Source organism: Sinocyclocheilus rhinocerous, unplaced genomic scaffold (genome assembly GCF_001515625.1).
Source record: "Sinocyclocheilus rhinocerous isolate Xijiao unplaced genomic scaffold, SAMN03320098_v1.1 scaffold254, whole genome shotgun sequence".
Classification (NCBI taxonomy): Eukaryota; Metazoa; Chordata; class Actinopteri; order Cypriniformes; family Cyprinidae; genus Sinocyclocheilus; species Sinocyclocheilus rhinocerous.
The window spans coordinates 1840210-1863780 of record NW_015628690.1 but is presented as its reverse complement, the minus strand read 5'-3'; the positions used below and the strand labels follow the sequence as shown (position 1 = coordinate 1863780).

At 37.8% G+C, this 23571-nt stretch overlaps 2 protein-coding genes and 2 gene segments (V, D, J or C); 2 read left to right on the top strand and 2 right to left on the bottom strand.

The window, feature by feature from the left end:
* Positions 1–4049: 4049 nt before the first annotated feature.
* On the bottom strand, positions 4050–4654 carry LOC107738260 (Ig kappa chain V-IV region S107B-like; the record flags this gene model as incomplete). The annotated part of the segment is given in 2 exon segments: positions 4050–4348; positions 4458–4654. Coding segments are annotated over 2 exon segments (339 nt in total), but the record flags the coding sequence as incomplete, so codon positions are not given.
* A 713-nt stretch (positions 4655–5367) lies between these two features.
* LOC107738259 (Ig kappa chain V region 3381-like) lies at positions 5368–5853 on the bottom strand (the record flags this gene model as incomplete). The annotated part of the segment is given in 2 exon segments: positions 5368–5669; positions 5814–5853. Coding segments are annotated over 2 exon segments (342 nt in total), but the record flags the coding sequence as incomplete, so codon positions are not given.
* Positions 5854–17049: 11196 nt separating this feature from the next.
* LOC107738258 (inhibitor of growth protein 5-like) lies at positions 17050–20016 on the top strand. Its single transcript, XM_016549981.1, has 8 exons — positions 17050–17387; positions 17711–17782; positions 17880–18046; positions 18128–18239; positions 18355–18448; positions 19340–19475; positions 19640–19701; positions 19823–20016. Exons 1-8 carry the CDS (start codon positions 17351–17353, stop codon positions 19860–19862), a joined length of 720 nt encoding a protein of 239 aa, XP_016405467.1. The 5' UTR covers positions 17050–17350; the 3' UTR covers positions 19863–20016.
* A 282-nt stretch (positions 20017–20298) lies between these two features.
* The window catches only part of LOC107738196 (serine/threonine-protein kinase PAK 2-like), a 16100-nt gene continuing 12827 nt past the window's right edge, over positions 20299–23571 (top strand). Inside the window, exons 1-2 of one of the 3 annotated variants that reach the window (XM_016549930.1) lie at positions 20299–20722; positions 21284–21299. The gene's annotated coding sequence lies outside the window, so the exon portion shown is untranslated. Of the gene's footprint in view, positions 20723–21280; positions 21300–23571 lie in introns of all 3 variants that reach the window. The other 2 variants (XM_016549928.1, XM_016549929.1) reach the window with 2 other exon arrangements.

Below are 23571 nucleotides of genomic sequence, written 5' to 3'. Positions count from 1 at the left end.
GTGTGAGTGTGTGCCATAAACTAACATAATACATACTATTTTATACAATATAGTCAGAATGTCTTACATTGAGCTGTACTGTTGTACAGTATGATAACCCACCAGACTGTGACCAATTGCACTAAAGTAAATGGATGCATGGGTGCTAAAATATATGTATTATAGTATACCGTATGTTATGCTGAAATAGCTATTATGTGTACATTAGAACATGTACATTAGGTATGCATACCTGCACAAAGTCATGTCGAACGTTCTTGACTCTGTCACCGTTCCTTTCAAATGGGACCTTATACAGCCGTTTCATTCTCAGTTGATTTCTCTGGAGGACACGATGTATTGTTGAAGGGCTCACAACATTTATGTTAGCAAAAATTGTGGCATCATTAAGGATATAACATATTTCACAAATTCTTATAGCATTATTGGCCAAAACCAAATTCACGATAGCCGTCTCTTGCTCTTCAGTGAACTTGTGACCTCGCCCACCATGAAACCTTCGCCTTGCTACTCTGTAGAAGATTCAAGAATAGTGTGAGTGTGTGCCATAAACTCTAACATAATACATACTATTTTATACAATATAGTCAGAATGTCTTCTTACATTGAGCTGTACTGTTGTACAGTATGATAACCCACCAGACTGTGACCAATTGCACTAAAGTAAATGGATGCATGGGTGCTAAAATATATGTATTATAGTATACCGTATGTTATGCTGAAATAGCTATTATGTGTACATTAGAACATGTACATTAGAGTAAATTGTTACATACCTGTTATAATTTCTAAAGGTTTGAATTATACCAGCTACTGTAAATCGACTCAAATTAGGCTGGACTCTCTGTCTAGCCTCTCTCATTGTTAGACCATGGTTGATCTCATGATCAATGATAGCCCTAATCTCATCAGAGACCACTCTTCTTGTTCCTGGTCTTTGTCCTCCTCCTCTTCCCTGTCCGACTCGTCCTCTTCCTCCTCTTCCTCCCCTTGCTCCCCTTCCAACTCCTCCTCTTGCTCCTCTTTGAACTCCTCCTCTAACTTGAACTCTGCCTCGTCCTCTGGCTCTCCCTCCAACTCCCCTTACTCTGTCTGCATTGTTTGCATCCATTGTTCAAAACCTATAACTTGACCGTTAGCCTATTTATAGGCCTATTCTAAAGCTATGATTGGTTGGTGTTAAGTAAAGCAATGAGTGTTTGCACATGTGAGGAGTTAGTGTGAGGCGCTGATGAATTAGTGTGGCATTTTGATTGGTTGTGTTTGAAAAAGGAAATCAAGATACTTCCTGTTAGATATTTGTGTGTTACATAGAGAATTGTGGGTTGTGTTTTGCAAAAAGTGTTTTATGAAATTGAAAAGACTGAGAGTTAGTGTATGGTTTTGCAGATTTGGTGTGTGGTTCTGGTGTTTGAGTGTCAGGTTTCAGAAATTGTATGACAAGTGAAGATTTTGTGTGTAAGCAGTTGAAAAAAAAACTGTAAAAGAGAGTGAGATTCTCAGCACCCTTACAACAAACCATGCTTAATGCATTATCAGGCCTGATTCATCCTCACACAAGTGTGACCATATATTTTATTACATTTAGAGCTGGATAGATTGTGGTTTTCACTAGACTGGTTCAAAGTGAAAAGAGCTTCAGGTTTTTCTAAGACATGTCTTATGTTTTGTATCACTGGGCTACTACTCTTAGAGCACAATAATAGTGAGCTGAATCTGACAGACGTGCATCAGTAATAGTGAGTTCAGTGGATGTACGTGTTGTAGCTGAATGAAACCGATCATCAGAGGTGTCTTCATAATCTGTCCGTGGATTTCTGTATAATAAGAATTGTGGTTCTCTGTTGGGATACTGTCTGTACCAGTAAAGCCAAACATATGCACTGCTTGTACTGTATGAGCAGCTCAGCTTGACAGTTTCTCTTTCTTCAGAGGTTTTTTCCATCCCTTTATCTGGCTCTATTTTGTCTCCAGCCACCAAACCTCTGAACAATAAGTACATATGAACTGATTTTTGATTTGGTGAAAGCAAAGTTGATCAAATAATACTGCAAACACATTTCTAGCCATGTTTTACAAAAATACAAATGACTGAAGTAATATAGCCTTTGTGGTTTGAGATTTTAAAAACATCATAAATATTTATATAGGATTTCATTAATTAATAAATAGTGTACCTGTTCCCACAATGAGAATCAGTATAAAGCATCTGTCCATGTTCAATCAGATCAGTTCAGTTCTCTGTTGAGTCTCTCAGTGCTCTGAGCTGTGAGTCACTGCAGATCAGTCAGAAACACACACAGGAACTTCCTCCTCTCTGAACTTCCTGCTGCTGTTCACTTTCATCCATAGGTTGTCGTATACTGTATAATATATTTATTTGTATTTAATTGTTAGATTATTACACTTTTTTATAATAGAATGTTGTGCATAAAATGAGAACTCAAAATCAAAGGCAACATTTCATATTCTAAACAGAAGCACAAGTTATAATTTCTTGACTGAGATTCGGCTCACGTGTTTTTGTATGTGGTTTGACTTGACTTTTCTCACTGTGGGCCTTAGAGCACAGAAGTACACAGCAGAGTCAGACACACGCGCATCTTTGATTGTCAGTGGAACTGAATCTGATGACACTTCAGAGTGAAATCTCTCCTGGAACTGAGCATCATTATCTTCTCCTCCATATTTGCTTCTCCTCAGGATGTATTTAGGAAAGTCATTCGCTCTCTGGATGTACCAGAATAAATAATCTTGTGCTGAATCTGTTTTATATTTACATTTTAATTCTACTGATCTTCCTTCAACTTCAGTCATATGTTTGTCTGGCTGATCAACTTTGTCCTTTGATCTGCACTCTGTAAAGATTTAAGAATATTTAATGTACAATACAATACAACATATAAACAACTTACATGAATATGCAGTTGAATTAAATGAGAATTCATACCAAGAATGAATATTGTGAAGAGAAATATATTCCTCAACCTGTGTGACATGACTGTCTATGTTGAAGTACTAACAAATCGGTGAATATGACAGTTTTGTTTTTGGTATTTTAATGATGATCCAAGGAGGAGCTTGTGGAGACCTATAAAAGCTGCTGTACTGTTGAATGTAATATTGAGTACCTACTGCCCTCTTCTGGTTAACTGCAAGTATATTGCATAAGTGGCATCTCAAGTTTAAGTCAGGTTTACTGTCATTTTACTATATGTTGAGACATACAACGGTACAAAATGTTGTGCCTCACAGCACAGTGCCACATATATAAATATATAAACCTGTACAGACAGTATTTGAACAGAGACCCGCAGTAAACTTTACTTGACTTAAACATAGTTTATGTACAGGAGGCAATGTTAGTCTTTTCAGTTTTCAAGCGCACAACTGTTTGCAGACATTACACACCGCAGAATCTTAACTGAATAGTTTAACATTATAGATGATTGTCATCTTCTAAAATTGTTTTCAATAGATTAAAAAAATGTGTGCGCTTTTTAGCAGGCCTGATTCAAATTGGCACAGGTGTGACAACATATTTTATTACATTGGGGGCTGGAAAGGTTGTGGTTTTCACATCATGTAAATACACTTTTATTTGTTTCCACTCCATAAATAATGTACCTGTTTCTACAATGAGAATCGGTATAAAGCATCTGTCCATGTTCAATCAGATCAGTTCAGTTCTCTGTTGAGTCTCTCAGTGCTCTCAGCTGTAAGTCACTGCAGATCAGTCAGAAACACACTCCTGCTTTATAAAGGCATGGCTTAAATACTTGATGTCTTTGCATTTATCATTTTCATTTCTGACTGATGAAAATATGAAGAATATTTATTATTTATTATAGTCTAGCTATTTTTATATAAACTGTAATGAGAATTTGGAACAAGCAGGAACTACATGTGAATGTATAATATATACTGTATTACACATGAGAATAATTTTAGATAATTTAATATTTATTTGCTTTATTTCTTGCTGTTTTTTTCTCCTGTCTCTCATTGTTTTTGTAGAGAGCTGATGTGTTTCCTGTCACTGTGGGCCTCAGAGCACAGTAGTACAGAGCAGAGTCTGATACAGCAGCAGAGGAGATCTCCAGATCCACGTGTTCTCTTTTTGGAATGTAAACAGAGAATCTTGGATCTATCTTAGACACCTCAGCTTCTTTTGCATTGCTGTAAGTGAGAAGAAGAAATTCAGGTTTTGATCTTCCATACTGACGGTACCAGTGGAGATAATCTGAACCTCCAGATACAGAAAAACTACAGGATAATGTAACACTTGAACCTTCCTCAGCAAAAACATCTGTTTTGTTTGGTTTAATGACATTCCCAAAGACAGCAACTGAAAAAGAAGAGAGACATTTGTTATTTTTGTGAGATGTTTTTCATAGAACTAATTTTTAACAATAAAAATCTACATTTATATAATAATAATTAACCAAATAACATACCAGCTGAGGCACAGAACAGAATAACTGAATGAAGATTCATTGTACAAGTGTTCACTCTGAGAAGAACCCTCTGAATCCTTTTAACCGCAGTCTCTGTCAGACACTAAGATCATATGAACACTGAGTCACTCCTCTCTGAGCCACATTATACCTGAATTTGACATCAGATCCAGTCACATGAACTAATGTTACAACTGTATGATTACCAAAAATATAAATAAAAATTGATCTGTGATCCTTATTTAAGATGAGAATGAGAGAATGGAACTATTGTAATATATTCCTGCATTTGAGGTGATGTAACATCATTAACTAGAAATATTTTGTCAAAAAGGGTTCTTGTTTTAAATTAGGTTAAGTATTTAGTGTTTTTCTTCCATTACAGTCACATTTTGAATGTTATTTTGGGCTTGACTGACAATAGCGTACCATAATTTGAAACAATTTATTTGCCTATCAGTGTTACTGTACATATAAATAATGTTATGCAGTTGTTCATGTTGGAAGTCAATTCTGCTTCACACAGCCTGAAATCAAGAAAACACATTAACACCATTTAATTACATTAAATCATGAATTCAATATAATAATGATTGCTGTTACCTTCATTTTGATTTTATTATAGTTTTTAAATATTAAAAATTATTAATTTAAAATAAACAGTCACATACATGATATCTGGATAAACTGTTAATGCTTCTTTTCTGAAGTTTCTCATTTACATTTATGCCTTATAACAAAGGCCCAATTCAGTCTTACACAGGTGTGACCACATATTTTATTACTTTCAGGGCTGGATAGATTGTGGATTTGATTGTGCTTTTCACTAGATATTTTCAAAGTAAAAAGAGCTTCAGGTTTTTGTACGACATGTCTCATGTTTTTTTTATTAAAAAAATATTTTATCTTCTACTCTTAGAGCACAATAATAGAGAGCTGAATCTGACAGACGTAAATCAGTAATAGTGAGTTCAGTGGATGTGCGTGATGTAGCCGAATGAAACCGATCATCAGAGGTGTCTTCACCAGAACGTGATCGGGCACCTCTGAGTAATAAATACTGTGGTTCTCTGTTGGGATACTGTCTGTACCAGTAAAGCCAAACATATTCACTACTTGAACTATATGAGCAGCTCAGCTTGACAGTTTCTGTTTCTTTAGAGTTTTTTTCTGTCCCTTTATCTGGCTCAATGTTGTCTCCATCCACCAGACCTGTCAACAAAAAGCACAAATAACCAGATTTTTGATCTGTGAAAGGGATTTTTGATTTTAAAAAAACACTCTCCAAAATAATAATGTTTTAAAACAAACTAAATTATTTACAGATTTTCATTAATTGTTCAGTAAATAATGTACCTGTTGACACAATGAGAATCAGTATAAAACATTTGTACATGTTTAATCAGATCAGTTCAGTTCTCTGTTGAGTCTCTCAGTGCTCTCAGCTGTAAGTCACTGCAGATCAGTTACCTGAACAGAGTACTCAATCAATTAGTAGCTATAGAAACTAAACAGGCAATGAACAAATGGGAGCAACTAATTACCAAACTAGAAAACTGCTCACAGTACTAAAATAAAAAACAAGACAACAAAACATATCAAAAACAGAACCAAACAAGCACACTCAAACTCAGAATGTGACAGTACACCCTCCTCCCAGAAGGCGCACCCTCACGCCATAATTTCACCAGGGTGGGCGCCCTGGAATCGTGGTACTGTAGGTAACTGACAGATGATCAGGGTGGTGCTGGCAGGCTGGGACGCCTCCAGGGTGGCGCTATTTGCATGGAGTGCCAGGGAGGAGTTGGAGGTTCAGGAGGCCAGGGAGGTGCCAGTAGGCTGGAAAGCCTCCAGGGTGGCGCTCCTTGCATGGAGAGCCATGGTGGAGCTGGTAGCTCAGGGGTCCGGGAAGATGCTAACAGTGCAGGGAGCCAAGTTGGTGCCAGTAGCTCAGGGAACCAGGGAGGTGCAGGAATAGGTGTCTCTGAGATGGCCTCTTTGGCTGTGTCTGAAAGAGCGGGAGGCTCTGGAACGATCTCCATGACTGTATCACAGAGATGCAGAAGATGCAGAAGACCGGAGAACAGGGAATCAGGATGGCTATGTCAGCCATCAAGGTATAGCCCCACCCCAAAATTTTCTTTGTGGAAATTACAGACATGTGTGCAGTCCAAACACACATAATAGCCACTGCTGTTATAGTCAGAGCCAAGGTAATTTCGGTTTCAACGATCGCAGTTTCCGCAAGCACAATGACCACTGAGCAGGACTCTGGGACGTGAACAGGAACTGTGCTGAGCTCTGGGATGAGAGCCAGCTCGGAACTGAGCTCTGGGGATGAAGCAAACTTGGGACTCTGATCAGGTGCTGGAGCCTGTACTGGACTCTGGTCAGGGGCAGGAGCCGATGTGTGAATGGTCCAGACACACACAAATGCTAGTGCCATTATGGATAGTCCAATGATCTCCTGGCTGAGTTCTGGGGCTGGAGCGACTCCGGAGCGGACTTAGGGGCTGGAGCCGACACTGGAGAGGACTCAGGGGCTGGAGCCGACACTGGAGCGGACTCAGGGGCTGGAGTCATGGAGGACCGTCTCCTTTTCCTCCTTCTCCTCCTTTGGGCTGAGGTTTTAACAGTGTAGCGTCTGGACCAATCAGACACACCATTTTTCATTTGATTTAACAAATCAATTATTCATTAGATTAACAAACATTCACAGACCCCTCACCCAATAAACATACTGGGTGCCAAGTTGTCTGTGAACGAGGCCCAGGACCCTGGTTACCATGGCAACCATGGCAACCATGTTCCATAGGAAGAGGCACAATGCACAGTAGAAATGGACTTTTCTACTAATTAATTCATAGGAAAACCTTTCTTTGAATGAACACACATATCCTTCAGGTCATTGTGTATGTTGTCTTTGAGATTTTATACTGTTTTATGCAGAATCTGCAAGTGGTGCCGCCGGTGCCACCTCGACCCCAGGAGGTTAATTGATACATTAAGTATCATTTGTGCCTTTTTACAAAGGTGCGTTTGAACTAAGAATCTGATGTTTCCCTCAGGTGTAGATCTGCTGAATATGCAAATGGTTCCATAACTTCATTCCTTATTTCTCTCCTCTTTACTGCTTAAGCTTTAACCCTTTTCCTATACCAACTGCATGCATGTGTGTGTGTGTGTATGTATGTGTATGTGTAGGTGTATGTTAGACTAGTTTAAGTGTTTATGTAGTTAATAAAGTCTTACTTGTATCACACTTGACGTTGGTCATTGTTTGCTCATAACTGCAGATTTATGCTACAGGCTCTGTGTAGAGTTGTACAGTAAGAAAGTAATTTCCCTTAACCAGGAAATTAACGTTCTTAGAATTGACAGACAGTTGACCCTGAGAGGTCAAGTAAATATCTACAGCAGATCTAAATATTTATAATTAATTATAACTAGTTATGATTAATTATTCATATTTCCCCATGAGCTGATTCGCTACAACAGTCTCAGGACTGGGCTGACACTCTGGAGTAAATTTACGGGCTGGAGTGGACTCGGGTCTTGGGATGTTTGCTGATTGTGCTGACATCAGTGGTGGATCCGCCACACTGGATGCTAGTCCCTTCCACCCCGAGATGGATCTGGTGGCAGGCATGATGGCTGAAGTCTCTAGTTTGTTGGCCATGATGTGACATGGCATGATGGACACTGTGGAATTGCAGGGTTCCTCGTCAGCAATTCCCACTGTAAATGGGGAGCCACTCAACAATAGGGCATAGTCCAAGTATTGAGCTAGGGTCCAGGTCGAGTCACCCCCTGGCATCAGCCAGCTAAAATTAGAATCCAGGCCACTCCAAAAATAATCCATAAATTGAACGTCATCCCACGTAGACATATGGCAGTACTTGAGGAACACCTCTACATAAGACTCCACTGGACATCCATCTTGATAAATGGAGCATAGTTTCTCCTCTACACTGCTCACTTCTGTTAGGTAATCCATACCTTACAATTCTCTGAGGGTCTGGTATTCTGTCACAGACGTAGTGCAGAGATAGGCACTCTATGAAGAAGATGCAAAAATCGAAGGTCTTTTATTTAAATTCACCAACATAAACGCAGTAGATCACAATGTGTGTCCTTTCATCCCTGTTACTCTGGTCAGTCCTGTGACTATGACGTCAATCCTGTTACTGTCATTAATTTAATAAAAAAATGATAAAAATGATACCATTTCAGGTTTTTCCATTGTAACTTTAATTATATTTTATTTTGGACAAAGCCCTTTTTTATGTATCTCTTGTAAAAAAAAAAAAAATTTTTTTTCTTAATTGACATGTGGTCACCCTCCAAAATTAGGATGTTCTTGGTCATCTGAATGACAAATATAAAAATATAAAACTAAAATGCTGCTCATATATGTGAAAACTATCACACAGTTCTAATTAAACTATATTATCTAGTAATGCTTGTGTCAGTAACAGGGTTGACAAAAATACCAAAACATGAGAAAAAAAAACTGTCATAAAATAATAAATTACATAGCCTGAGATGGCACAATACAATTTCTTGTCATTTTAAGGTGTCTTCATTTCATGGATATTGTAAAAATCTTACTTATTTTATTTTTAAAAAATTCCAAGTGAAAAAGGCACCGATTTCATTGAATGACCCATACATCTTTATTCCTCTGTGTTTTTGTATGTGGTTTGACTTGAGTGTTCTCACTGTGGGCCTCAGAGTACACAGCAGAGTCAGACACACGCACATCCTGGATCGTCAATGGAACTGCATCTGATAAAAGTTTAGAGTCAAATCTCTCCTGAAACTCAGTTCCATTTTCTTCAATTCCAAACTGGTCTCTCCTCAGGATTTATTTAGGAAGGTCATTTGCTCTCTGAATGTGCCAGAAGAGGTATGGTTGTGTTGAAGTTGTTGTACATGTACAATATAATGTCACTGATTTCTCTTCAGCTTTAGTCACATATTTCTCTGGCTGATCAACTTTGTCTTCTGATCTGCACTCTGTAAAGATTTAAAAATATTTGATGTAGTTATGATTTTTGATGTATGTCACAAAATCCATATCAACAAACAATCTACGAGTGATCTAACTGCTTAAAATGTGTAGAAATACATACCAAGACTGAATAGTGCAAATAGAAATGTTTTCCTGAACCACCTCATGATCTGTTTCAAATTGACAGTGAAGTCAGAATAAATCCTTCAATAAGAGAGTTTTGCTTTCATAATATGATAGGACTCTTAGGAGGAGCTTGTGAAAACCTAAAGGAAACCAATCTGTTTATTGTATGTTGCCCTCTTTTGGTTTCTTGTAAGTGCTACACAGCTGAAATAAAGTCACATGATGTTAAACGTATTAGCCATAAAGCAAGTTAAAGTACACTTATTATAGTTACAATCCGTCAACTTATTAGGTGTTGTACTGTTCCTTGAAATGGCACTTTATTGAAAAGCTTTGTTTGTCCTTTTATTACTTTTACAATACATTTTCCCATCAACCTCACACAGGTGTTTGCAGTTATAATCTCTCATTGAGGTTTTGATTTGGTTTTCATAAGAAGAGCTTCAAAGTGAAAATGGCTTGTAGTTTTTGTACGACTTGTTTCATGTTTTGTATCAATGGGCTTTAACTCTTAAAGCACAGTAATAGAGAGCTGAATCTGACACAGTCACACTACTAATAATGAGTTCAGTGAACATGCTAGAAGTGCTTGACTGGAATCGAGAATCAGAGCTGTGACTTGTGAGGCTTGATCGAGCACTTGATGTAATAAATATTGAGGTTCTTCATTGTGATATTGTCTGTACCAGTACAGACGTACATATTCACTGTCTGACTCATAAGAGCAGCTCAGCGTTACAGGCTCTCCTTCTGTTTTGATGATATTGGTCCTTCTGTTAGGCTCAATTTTGTCCACAGCCATCACATCTGCAAACATTAAGCACAATATTAACTTATTTTGTCTTATTTTCATTAACTTATAATGAAAAGCAGCAGCATGTATTTGTTCATGGTGAATATGATCAGATCAGTTGTGTGTTAATGCTGTCTGTGCTTTGACTGTGTGATGCTTTCTGTTTAGTTATCAAGACATTCAGAAACTTCCTGATCTCTGTGACTGTGCAACCAGTGCAAGCTTTGAACCTTCATTAATAGTGTGTTTAATGTTATGATACATGAAAAAAGAGACAAAAATTGTCTGTGGTTTTCAGTGTTTTCTTGTAATATTAAAATGTAGTATAAATATTCTGAATTCTGTTGTTCATTGCTGCAGTTCCTAGTGAATTTTGAGTCTGAGAACACTGTCACCTTGTGGCACATTGTACCTGCATTATGTGTTACACATGATAATATATTCAAACTTAAACAATAGTAATAGTAATCGTAATTAACAATATTAGGATGCTAAACATAAGTACACTTGGATTCATCAGCTTTTTATCAGTTAATTTCTTTTCATTCACTTATTCAATTTATTACTTACATCTGTACATCTGTTTACAGATTCTCTTTTAATCTTTGACTCTATCTATTGCTTGTTCTTACTGGATTAAATAAGGAAAGGGTTGTGTACAGTGTTGATGTGTTTCCTGTGACTGTGGGCCGCAGAACACAGTAGTACAGAGCAGAGTCTGATACAGCAGCAGAGGAGATCTCCAGAATCACATGGATTTGTTCCCTTTTTTTGTTACTTTAACGGAAAATCTTGAATCTGCAGCAGATACCCCAGTCTCTTTTGCAGTAGCTACTGTATGTGGCTACAAGAAATTCAGGTTTTGGTCTTCCATACTGACGGTACCAGAAGAGATCATCTGTACTCCCAGAGGAGGAATAACTGCAGGACAGTGTAGCTTTTTGACCCTCATCAGCACCAACATCTGTTCTATCTGGACTGATAGTATTTCCAAAGACAACAGCTGAAACAGAAGAGAAATGGGAAACATTTTAGAGACATTTAATTTAATCAGTCAAATAAAACAATCAATCACTCAACAGAAATACACACCTGCTGAGGCTCAGAACAGAATAACTGAATGAAGATCCATTGTATGTGTTTACTCTGAGAAGAGTCAGACTGAATCATCTCAAGCACAGTCTCTGTTAGACACATTATCATGTCAGATCTGTGAACACTGAGTCCCTCCTCTCTGAGCCATTTTATTCACACCTGGGTAAAAGAGCAAATTACACTCATTAATATAACTTACCCCGTAAGTCCTGGGGGAAAAAATCCCTGCTGTTAGATACATCTCATATTTTCTCTCATTTCCCATTGCATTTGATGAATCTGAACACTTTTTGATATTAAAAAAAAAAATACAAAAATACACATTTGTTCTGAATATTAGTTGTATTAAATTAAATGTTAATTTTCCAAACGGGTTATTCATTTTTTTTTCACCCCAATATGATGTCTAACCCATACCATAGTGTTGTTTTTAAATAATAAAACATGTTACAGCCTTGGTCAAAAATCTGAATTTAAAGACTGGCTCCATTTCATGAGTTTGAATTTTAACCACAGAATTTAGATTTTAAATAAAAATCTATACAATTCAAGGTAATTTCTTATTTTTCTTAGAAATTTAAAATCTATTTTCATGTGTGAGTAATAAAGAGAAAACAGTTTAACGCACACCTCTGTTTACCTGAGAACATTTTTCATGTCACAATAGGTTTTGAAGAGCGCATGACAAAGCTGATACTGACTGACTGACTGAGCAGCATATGCAAATGAAGTTGTAAATGTACGTTTTGGGGAGCCTGATCATTCTGTCCTATCAATCATCACACATAGATATCTGCTTACCATTGAATGCCATTTACTGTGAATCCTGGTCAGAGTCCCTGACAGAGTGAGATTTCAGCACCACATAATCAGCAGATCATACTGATCTCCCTCTACTGGCTCCCTATAGCTACTGCATAATGACAGTTATATCTGTCTTAAAGTTTCCTTAGTAGCAGATCAGTGAGTTTTTATTCTTAGAAGTCACAGTGGTTTTTGATGGTTAAGCTAACACATTCAGTTCTGTGGGAGATTAAATATCACTGAGGAATATTGACATTCTGATCACATTTGAAAAGTTACAGACATTTCCAGATCAGAGAAACAGAGAAATAACTATCAAAAAACAACAACAAATAAATGGATGATTGAACAACCAGTTAAGATATAATAATCCATTCATTTACATTTAGAAAAAGCTACAACACTCAGAACTGACGGAATGATGAAGGTTTTTGTATGAGTGTTGAGTGTGTTCCAGTCACTGTGGGCCTCAGAGCATAGTACACAGCAGAGTCAGACATGCACACGCAGATTCTTGATTGTCAGAGGAACTGATTTTGAAGATGTGTTGATATGTGCATTAAATCTGTCTTTGAACTGTTTATCTTCATCTCCAGTCTTACCAACTCTGTTGAGCATATATTTAGGGTCTTTGTTTACTTTTTGCTGGTACCAAAAGAGAGTCGGAGAGTATGAAGTTTGATATGTACAATTAATTATTACAGTTCCACCTTCATAAGCAGTTTAAACTCTTGTTTTCTGCTCAACACTGTCCTGTGATTCTATTCCTGTAGATTCAAATCATGAACAACATCAGCAAAGAAATATCATAAGCATTCAAAATTACTTGTAAGAGTACTGAAAAGAATTACTCACTAAAATGTTACTTACCCCAGACATATATGAAAACAACAATAGTTTGCTTTATCCAGTGTGTCGTTTTTCCTGCTTTAAGAATCAAGTATCATTTAAATCCAGATCTTATTCTCACTCCAGATCTAGACTGTGATAGAGTGACTGTATATACCGTAATGCGCAAGATCACTTGAGCTATTGAGTTTGCTTAATGACAACAGAATGTCAGGAGGCCAGTTTAATGCCTCATCTGAACGACGCTCCTTTTTACAGGGGCCGGTTTAACGCTTAACGGTTGCTTCTTTTTACATTCTGAAGTCCGATTCATTATACTAAGATTTTTGGACCCATACAAGTCAAGGAATGAGCACAACCTGCTGGCCGGACTAAAACTAGCTCCAGGAGTCAGCTAGTTTTTCACAACGGCCTACCAGCCATCAGAATGTGCTACCGCCTTCAAAAAAAAAAAAAATATATATATATATATTTAAGTCAAATTCGTAATTGAGATGGGGAATTCATGAACAGAATGTCATGAGGCCAGTTTAATGCCTCATCTGAAGGATGCTCCTTTTCACAGTCTAAAGTAATTATATTAGGACTTTTGCACCCATTCAAGCCAGGGAATGAGCACCCCTTGTTGGCTGGACTAAAACTAGTTGCAGCAGCTAGCTAGTTTTTACCGCCTTCAAAAAAAAAAAAAAACGAAGTCAAATTCGTAATTGAGATGGGGAATTCATGAAAACAGAATGTCATGAGGCCAGTTTAATTCCTCCTCTGAAGGATGCTCCTTTTCACAGTCTAAAGTCTGCGCCATTATATTAGGACTTTTGCACCCGTTCAAGCCAGGGAATGAGCACCCCTTTGCTGGCTGAACTAAAACTAGTTGCAGCAGCTAGCTAGCTTTTCACAAATGGTCTCCCACCAGTGTATTGACCAGGCTCTGGCCTGCTTAGCTTTATTGAGGAACCAGACTCTGCCTACTGCATGCAACAACTGCATTTGTACTCTGCCCCTTAATAAACTCCCACCAGTGTACTGACCAGGCTCTGGCCTGCTTAGCTTTATTGAGGAACCAGACTCAGCCTACTGCATGCAACAGCTGCATTTGTACTCTGCCCCTTAATAAAGCTACTCTAACAGAGGGGTAGCGCATCCTGATAAGCTCAATACGGCCATCAGGATGCGCTACCACCTTAAACAACGAGGTCAAATTCATGATTAAGGTGGGGAATTAATGACAACAGAATGTCAGGAGGCCAGTTTAATGCCTCATCTGAATAACGCTCCTTTTCACAGGGGCCGGTTTTATGCTTCATTAAAAGGTTGCTTCTTTTTACAGTCTGAGGTCTGCATCGTTATACTAAGACTTTTGGACCCATACAAGTCAGGGAATGAGCACCCCCTGCTGGCCGGAATAAAAATAGTTCCAGCAGCAAGTTAGTTTTTCACAACGGCCTACCAGCCATCAGAATGTGCTACCGCCTTCAAAAAAAAAAAAAACGAAGTCAAATTCGTAATTGAGATGGGGAATTCATGAAAACAGAATGTCATGAGGCCAGTTTAATGCCTCATCTGAAGGATGCTCCTTTTCACAGTCTAAAGTAATTATATTAGGACTTTTGCACCCATTCAAGCCAGGGAATGAGCACCCCTTGTTGGCTGAACTAAAACTAGTTGCAGCAGCTAGCTAGTTTTTCACAAAAGGTCTCCCACCAGTGTACTGACCAGGCTCTGGCCTGCTTAGCTTTATTGAGGAACCAGGCTCTGCCTACTGCATGCAACAACTGCATTTGTACTCTGCCCCTTAATAAAGCTGCTCTAATAGAGGGGTAGTGCATCCTGATAAGCTCAATACGGCCATCAGGATGCGCTACCACCTTAAACAACGAGGTCAAATTCATGATTAAGGTGGGGAATTAATGACAACAGAATGTCAGGAGGCCAGTTTAATGCCTCATCTGAATAACGCTCCTTTTCACAGGGGCCGGTTTTATGCTTCATTAAAAGGTTGCTTCTTTTTACAGTCTGAGGTCTGCATCGTTATACTAAGACTTTTGGACCCATACAAGTCAGGGAATGAGCACCCCCTGCTGGCCGGAATACAAATAGCTCCAGCAGCAAGTTAGATTTTCACAACGGCCTACCAGCCATCAGAATGTGCTACCGCCTTCAAATAAAAAAATAAAAATAAAAACCCCAAGTCAAATTCGTAATTGAGATGGGGAATTCATGAAAACTGAATGTCATGAGGCCAGTTTAATGCCTCATCTGAAGGATGCTCCTTTTCACAGTCAAAAGTAATTATATTAGGACTTTTGCACCCATTCAAGCCAGGGAATGAGCACCCCCTGCTGGCTGGATTAAAACTAGTTGCAGCAGCAAGCAAGTTTTTCACAAAAGGTCCTCCCACCAGTGTACTGACCAGGCTCTGGCCTGCTTAACTTTAGTGTGGAACCAGACTCTGCCTACTGCACGCAACAGCTGCAATTGTACTCTGCACTTTAATAAAGCTGCTCTAACAGACGGGTAGCGCATCCTGATAAGCTCAATACGGCCATCAGGATGTGCTTCCACCTTAAACAATGAGGTCAAATTCATGATTAAGGTGGGGAATTAATGACAACAGAATGTCAGGAGGCCAGTTTAATGTCTCATCTGAATAATGTTCCTTTTTACAGGGGCCGGTTTTACTCTTCATCAAAAGGTTGCTTCTTTTTACAATCTGAAGTCTGTATCGTTATAGTAAGACTTTTGGACCCATACAAGTCAGGGAATGAGCACCTCCTGCTGGCCGGAATAAAAATAGCTCCAGCAGCAAGGTAGTTTTTCCACAACAGCCTACCAGCCATCAGAATGTGCTACCGCCTTCAAAAAAATGTCGCTGATTTTCTGCGGCTCAGCTGCGTGTGGATCGCGAGCTGTGAGTTTGGATTGGGCAAGGCTAAAAGGGCGGAACGAAAGTCTCAAAATTAAAATGAATCAAATAGAATCGACTCAGAAGAGATGTGAATGATAGCACGTGCGTGCGTCGCCTGATCCACAAATGCACATTTTAATTGCTACATTCACAAATTATGATACTTTAATACAAACTATAACATTTGTATTCACAAATATGTCTCTATTTGAACAAAATGCTGCACATTAATGTAATTCTTCACTCTGCAGACAACATTTGTTTTCGGTGTAGTGACGCACATTTGTGAATTTTTCAAATCGTGTACACGTTAATGAATTTCACTGGGCCTTGTTCATTGGTAGTTGTGTGTGTGAGCGTCGTGAAATGCTGCAAACTGCGAAAATTAAGTCTCAAAATCCAAATGAAAACAAAAAATTGACTCGAACAAGATGTCAATAAATGCACACGTGTCACCTGATCCACAAATGCATGGATTCCTTTTTGCATGAGCAATTTATGATATATTAATGCAGAACAGAACATTTTTATTCGCAAACATGTCTGTATTTGTTCAAATCACTGCACAATCATTTAATCTGGAATTCCACAGACTCAAATTGAAAAGCATTTGTTTGTGGTTAGTAAGATACATGCATAAAATGTATGCAGTACATGGATAATTGTGCGTGCATCTATTAATCATTTTGAGTCTAATATCATCCCATATGCAACCTGTCACTTTAATACCTAAGACGACACCGCCACCTTGTGGTAAATTCTGAACATTTTACAGTATGTATCATCATCCATAGACTGTATCACGTTGTCTTGTTCCTCACTTTTTAAACATTATCAAAAACGACATAAGGTTGCAGTTAATATTAAGAAACCTACGACCGAGTATACGACATATATAAAAATGTATAATACCAATCGACATTCCCTGCATTGTCTTGCTTTTTCAGAGAGCGAAGCAGCGGGCTGCTACTCCACTGCAGTAGATGGCGATGTATAGCAAGTTGTGACTTGATGCACTACAGATAAAGATGTTACGCTACAATTCCTGATATATAAACCACGTGGACAGTATGCGTTTAGTAGTACAGTCAAGTTTATCATTTTTTTTTTCATAAGTCCAGTTGGTGGCGGTAATACACCATAAGTTGGCTTGTCAACCGCCATAAAATCGTACAAGAAGAAGAAGAAGATTTTTTTTTTCCATATAAAAATCGAATAACCTACCCAGCGACTCCAGAAAGGGAAATTCAGCGCGCGCTAAATAAACCATCGTACACGCCTGCAGTACAAAGCCAACACAAACCAGAATGGCGAAAGGAATGTACTTAGAACATTATTTAGACAGTAAGTTTTTAAACGGCATTCTTCAAAAACTCGTTGCCACATTTTAAATGCTGTCAAGTTGTATGAAATGAGATGAGTTCCTCTTGAGTACCCCACTTGAGAGTTGAGGAGTCGTTGTGTTTCAGCATTACAAGTTTATCAGTCTTATGTTACGATCAAATGCTGAACTGTACATGACTGAGTGGTGCCTAAGTAATGTTTTGTGTCTTATAATACCCTTGCTCAGTATGTAAAGTTAACTTCCTGTAGCGCATGCATGCTGTTTATTTTCCTGCCATGTAAATACAGTTTGCACGATTTTTAATTATAATCATTTGCTCCAGGCATCGAGGGACTTCCCTGCGAGTTGCAGAGAAACTTCTCATTAATGGAGGATTTAGATAATAGAACTGAAGGTATGAATGTTTGGACCACTTTGTATCAGAGGCCGTTACAGTTAACTTTTTTTAAATTATGACTAATGAACAATTATTTTCTTACTGTTGTTCACAGAGAAAAAAACAGAGATAAGTGAACTAGCTTCTGAGTATATTGCAAAAGTTAGAAATCTGGCATCCGAGGAGCGTGTCCAGCATTTAAAGAAGATTGAAAATGCCTACAACAAATGCAAAGAGTACAGCGATGACAAAGTTCAGCTTGCAATGCAGATATATGAAATGGTGAGATGCAGAGTCCTCAGTTTTAGATTTACATGTACCATTTGATGCATCAAGCATAAACAAGTCTCCTTGCATTTCCAGGTGGATAAACACATTCGGAGATTAGATGCTGATCTTGCACGCTTTGAGAATGATCTGCAGGAGAAACTGGACTCAGGCAGTCTGGATAGCTCAGATGAAAAGCAATCTCGAAGTAAGTCTTATTGTTCAGAGCTTATCTTCATGTATGTATCAATACAATCAATGCCCAGTGTATCCCTTTTGCTGTAATTTGGGGTGAGCCTAAACAGACTCATTTGTTGTTTCAGAGGATAAGAATATAAAAGAAAAGAGGGCATCCCATGGAAGAGACAAGAAAGGATCAGATCAAGACTCACCCAAGCAGAAAAAACAGAAAAATGGGTAACTGTCATATTAAAAGGACACATTTGATTGATGCATGTGTATATTATTTTAAAGGGGTCATATGATGCGATTTCAAGTTTTCCTTTCTCTTTGGAGTGTTACAAGCTGTTCATGAATAGATAAGATCCCTAAAGTTGCAAAGACTAAAGTCTCAAACCCAAAGAAATACTGGTAAAAAAAAAAAATTGTATAGCCTGAATGCACTGTAAGTCGCTTTGGATAAAAGCGTCTGCTAAATGCATAAATTATTATTATTATTATTATTATAAAAGTTAAGACTCGTCCAGACCCTCCTAAAACGCCTCGTTTAAACACGCCCTCACATGTCTACGTCACTGTGTGGGAAGATTTGCATAACGCCGCCCAAATGTTCACGCAAAGAAAGAAGGCGTAACTTTTATTCTCACTGTAGTATTGTTGCTGCCGCTGCCGCCATGTCGGGGAGACGTTGTGTGTTTTCGTGTGAAAGCTAAACTACTTTGTTTGGCCTTCCAAAAGAGGACACAACTAGAAATCAGTGGTTAAGTTGTATTTACAACACTGTTCCAGAACACTTCAACCCAAATATTCAGATGTGTGCAACGCATTTTACGGAGGACGAGGACTGTTTCCTGGGAGAGTAGCCTACAATGCCGGTGTTCTGACAAATAATGCTGACTCGCAGTCTGTAAGTACGTTTTCATATTTAAATATTCATATCAATAATGTACAGTATGTTGAAAATAATGTTGTTGTTTTTTTACCTTAAACCGCATAAACACATTTCATTACACCAAATACACAAAATAATGTTCTTTTTTAGCAACGTCATATGACCCCTTTAAGGCTTTGTATTCAACTTTTGTGTGTGTGTGTGTGTGTGTGTGTGTTTTGTCTCTCAAACACTAGTGCAAACATAAGTGAATCTCTGCTCGCCATGCACCCATCAGATGTCCTGGATATGCCTGTGGACCCTAATGAACCCACATACTGTTTATGTAGTCAAGTATCATATGGAGAAATGATTGGATGTGACGATTCTGATGTGAGTAATAGTTATTTAATATAAATCATTTTTTTATTTTGTTAAGCCATTGTTTGAGAAAATACAATTGTCACACAGAAACAAGTACAGTTTACATAATAAAATAAGGGAAAAAAAGTTTATATGTAAAAGAATGAAAAGGAAGGTTTCTTCTCTTTTAACAGTGTCCAATAGAATGGTTTCACTTTGCTTGTGTTGGCCTAACAACCAAACCAAAAGGAAAATGGTGAGCCAAATTCTATGCTTCATATTTATTTTATTAGTACACTTCACATACTGACTGACTTCTCCATCTTAATATTGTACTTAATATTGCAGTTTTAAAGTATTGTGTTCTCCATTTACAGGTACTGCCCACGATGCACCCAAGAGATGAGAAAAAAATAGTCTACTTCTACAATGCATCCTAAATCAAATGTCCAGTTATTACAGCCTATTCAGTGGAAATCAATTACCTTTTTGTAAATGTGCCTTTCCTATGGAGACGACCATGAATGTAACAATAGGGAATAATATTAAATGTATTTTCCATTTGGTGCCAGCAGAGGGCTTGGATCTCTTTTCATTTTGCCTTAGAATAAAGTTTTTTTTATGTTGTTACTTGTATGGCTTGTTTAAATAGCTTGCATCTTACTATCTATAATATATAAATTAAGTATTTATGTTTATCTAAACGCCTGGCTCTCATAGGACTGAAACACTTACTTTGGCATATCGGTGAATCGTAGAATGAAATCATTTGGCAAAGTTAGAATCAGATCAGTGTAGGGAAATGTAGTTTTTTAGTGTACTCCACTTAAGTGTAGTGCAAGCAAATGTAGACTACATTTCCCGTCATGCAACAGAGCCGTCAGCATTCATGGACGGAACCCATTTGCAAACAGTAGTTTGAGGTTGCAGAAAACTTCTTATCACCGTTCGTTTTTCGCGCAGTTTAATAATATTAATTCAGATTTTTATGAATAATAGATTAGATTAAACACTGTCCAACCTAAAAAGCTACGTTTAGTGAAACCTACGTTTAGTGTCCAAACACTGGGCTGGGTCGACAGTTCCGCTTCCCCTCCGCCATATCAGGCAGATCCTGGGTCCAAGAAGAAGTTAACTAAAAAAACTTACAAGCACGTCGACACGGCGTCGCAAATCATAATATCAAGGGAAATATTCTCATTATACTTGCAGCAAAATCAGTTTATGAGAGTGAAAAAGGCGGAGGCAAAACTTTGAAGAGGTTTGCGGGAGTTCTGGTGAGTTGAAAATGCAAAATCTGCTCGGCCAGCAGTACGCAGATCTCTTGATATTCAGAAAGGGTGATGTGTATTGATTTATTACTGAGCTTTTTATTTTAAATACTTGGACAGCCTTGTTTTGATAATGCAGAGTTGTTTGCTACTTCGATTTGTTTTCTGGGTTGTTTTTTCTCCATAAGAATATGAATCAGCTCAAGTAAGTTAGATAGTAGTCAACAAATCCCAAGGCGAAGAAAATCTTAGTTTACATTAAGCTTAATTTTTTACATCAACTGTTGTTTTTTATTAGTGTTTGTTAAAGTGTACTTCTGTGAAAAACAAAAAATACAGTAAATCAAAGTACCATTTTTTGGTGCATTTCTTTCATGTTTTTGCTGGTATGTCTTGTGACAATTATGTTTTCTTTTCTTCTTGGAAAACAAAGTAGATGTTTGGCATTAATCACAATTTAAGTCACCACTCACCTTTGTATGAAAACAATGCAGTAAATAAATGGTGACTGACTCTGATAGTTCTCATAGCATTCTGTCTAACATCTCATTTTGTGTTCCACAGAAGAAATGAAGTCATGAGGGTGAGTAAATGATGACAACATTTTCATTTCTTTGACAATAAGCAAAAATTTGGCAGTTAGAAAGTTGGCTGCTTCTTTGCTGGACGAGCACATGCCTTCATTCTCCAATAGCATGGAAGGAGGACAACAGTTAGGCTTAGTTCAGGAAGCCTTGCTCAGTATTTCCTTTTGTAGAAGCTGCAAATACAAAAGGCCCCTGGTCTGTCTTCCTGTAAACAGTTCCTCTACACAACCACACATCTGTAAAAGAGAGGCGTGATCTGATATCTTTGTTTTAGTCCAGTTGGTCAAATTAAGTGCAAGTGTGTGACCTATAGTGGTCGTGGCTGGTAGGATCAGGAAATGCTTCTGTTATCCGTCCACCAATCAGAAGAGGAGGGGATGTGGGTAATAAGAAGTGGAAGCACTCTACTGATGATTTTTTTTTCTTCACTGTCTCTAGTGGTTGCTTGAAGATTGTAATCAGCACTATTAGAAGTAACATAGCTCGAACTTTTTTGACCAAAAATGTTTGATAGATTCAGTCCACAGGACTTGTCAGTGTATCATGCCTGTTGGTTGAATGCTGATTAGTGAATAGTGATGTTCTTGCATTCATATGGAGGGCCCACATTGCATGCATAGTCACTGTCACCTTATGTTTACTTTGGCCCACCAGTCTATAACTGTGAAAAACAAATACATGCTGGTTAGTTTAGGCCTGGCACAGCTCGTATCAAAGAGGCTCAGGGGAGCAGACGGGAATGTCCAGACTGAGTCCCGCTTCCCATGAGCTTTCTCTGGCATTTTCATCTCACTTCCCCTGTTCATTCACACAATCGGAGAGGACAGTTTGTAGCCTTTGGCTGAAGTCCTACTTGCCTTGCCTTGCCTTACTGTGCATTTATGCATTTGGCAGATGCTTTTATCTAATGGAACTTATATTGCATTCAAGGTCTGCATTAATTTTTTTTTCCCCGATTCATGTGCTCCCTGGAAATCAAATCCATGAATTTGGTCTTACTAGTGGCATGCTCTTCTTTTAGTCTTGAATTCATGTCTTAGATTAGTCTGTCGCTGTGTGTTGATAATGCATAAATGAAAAGTAAAAGTAAACACAAAGAGAAAGTAAAAATAAAAAAAAACTAAGTTGACTCACCATTGCTGTTAAATATGCATGAGTTTTAATCTCGTCACAGCAGTGGCAAGTGAAAAGCCAGTAGTTGTTGTCAAGCATAGATCAGGGCATGCTTCACTTAACAGTGCATCTATTTATTTGCACTTTTTAATTTAGCAAACACTTTTGTCCGCATACTGAATATATTCTCTCAGGTCTTTATAAGTATGAGCGTTTCATTAAGATTTTTCATACGATTAAATTATAACGATACTTACGAAAATGATAATAACAGTTTGATAAATGTTCGATATAATGTTTATGCACCAAAAGCATAACGAAACGGCACTACTCATTTGAACCGCACCACACGGACAGTTTATCCACTCGGATCAAAGTTCAAACGGCAGCTCTTTTAAACAGCGCTGTGAGATACAGTGTGAAGCACTTGAATTCAATGAAGAACACAAATGACTCATTGATTTATTCTAATTTACAGCCAGATGAAAGAGTGCTGACAAACAGGAGAAACACTGCGCAACAATACAGTCAGAAGGCTTTTGATGCCTATGCTACTATGTAGGGCTGTGGATCTTTGGGTAGACAGCGATTCGATTCACGATTCATAGGTTTTCGATTCAAGAACGATTTTTGCTAATTTAGAACGATTCGATTCACAATTAAATTCGATTTCGATTAACGATTCGATTCTGCATTCTTTAAGTGCATTCACAGGATTATTTAAATGCTTCCCCTAAATTCTTTAAATGCTTAGTCAAGGGGCAAATTACACAGCAGCCTTTATGGTTACAGAACCATAGGTTAGAGAAAAAAAAACACTTTTGTCCATTGTTAGATGCTAGTTTAATGATGCTATGGCATGACATGGCATACTAAAAAAATGTATGTAAGCCAAGATTTAAAAAAAGATTTTTTAAATAATTTCAGAAGTGACAGAAATGTCAAATACAATAATTTTATGTATGTATTATAATTATTTTTATTTATTTTTTTACAAGGAATTCATTTCTTATCTATTACTTTGAATTTGCTATAAGAAATCAAATACACTGCTGGACAATAATCAATCATTTGTAATCAATATTTTTTTCCTAATGGCAATTTTATGATTGTTTTATATACTACAAACAATTATTTAAATTTTCTGCACAGAAT

Coding starts and splice junctions, on each gene's coding strand:
- LOC107738258 (XM_016549981.1), top strand. CDS start 17,351: ATGGCGAAAGGAATGTACTTAGAACATTATTTAGACA. Junction 17,388..17,710: donor CTTAGAACATTATTTAGACA/GTAAGTTTTTAA, acceptor CATTTGCTCCAG/GCATCGAGGGACTTCCCTGC. Junction 18,047..18,127: donor CAATGCAGATATATGAAATG/GTGAGATGCAGA, acceptor TTGCATTTCCAG/GTGGATAAACACATTCGGAG.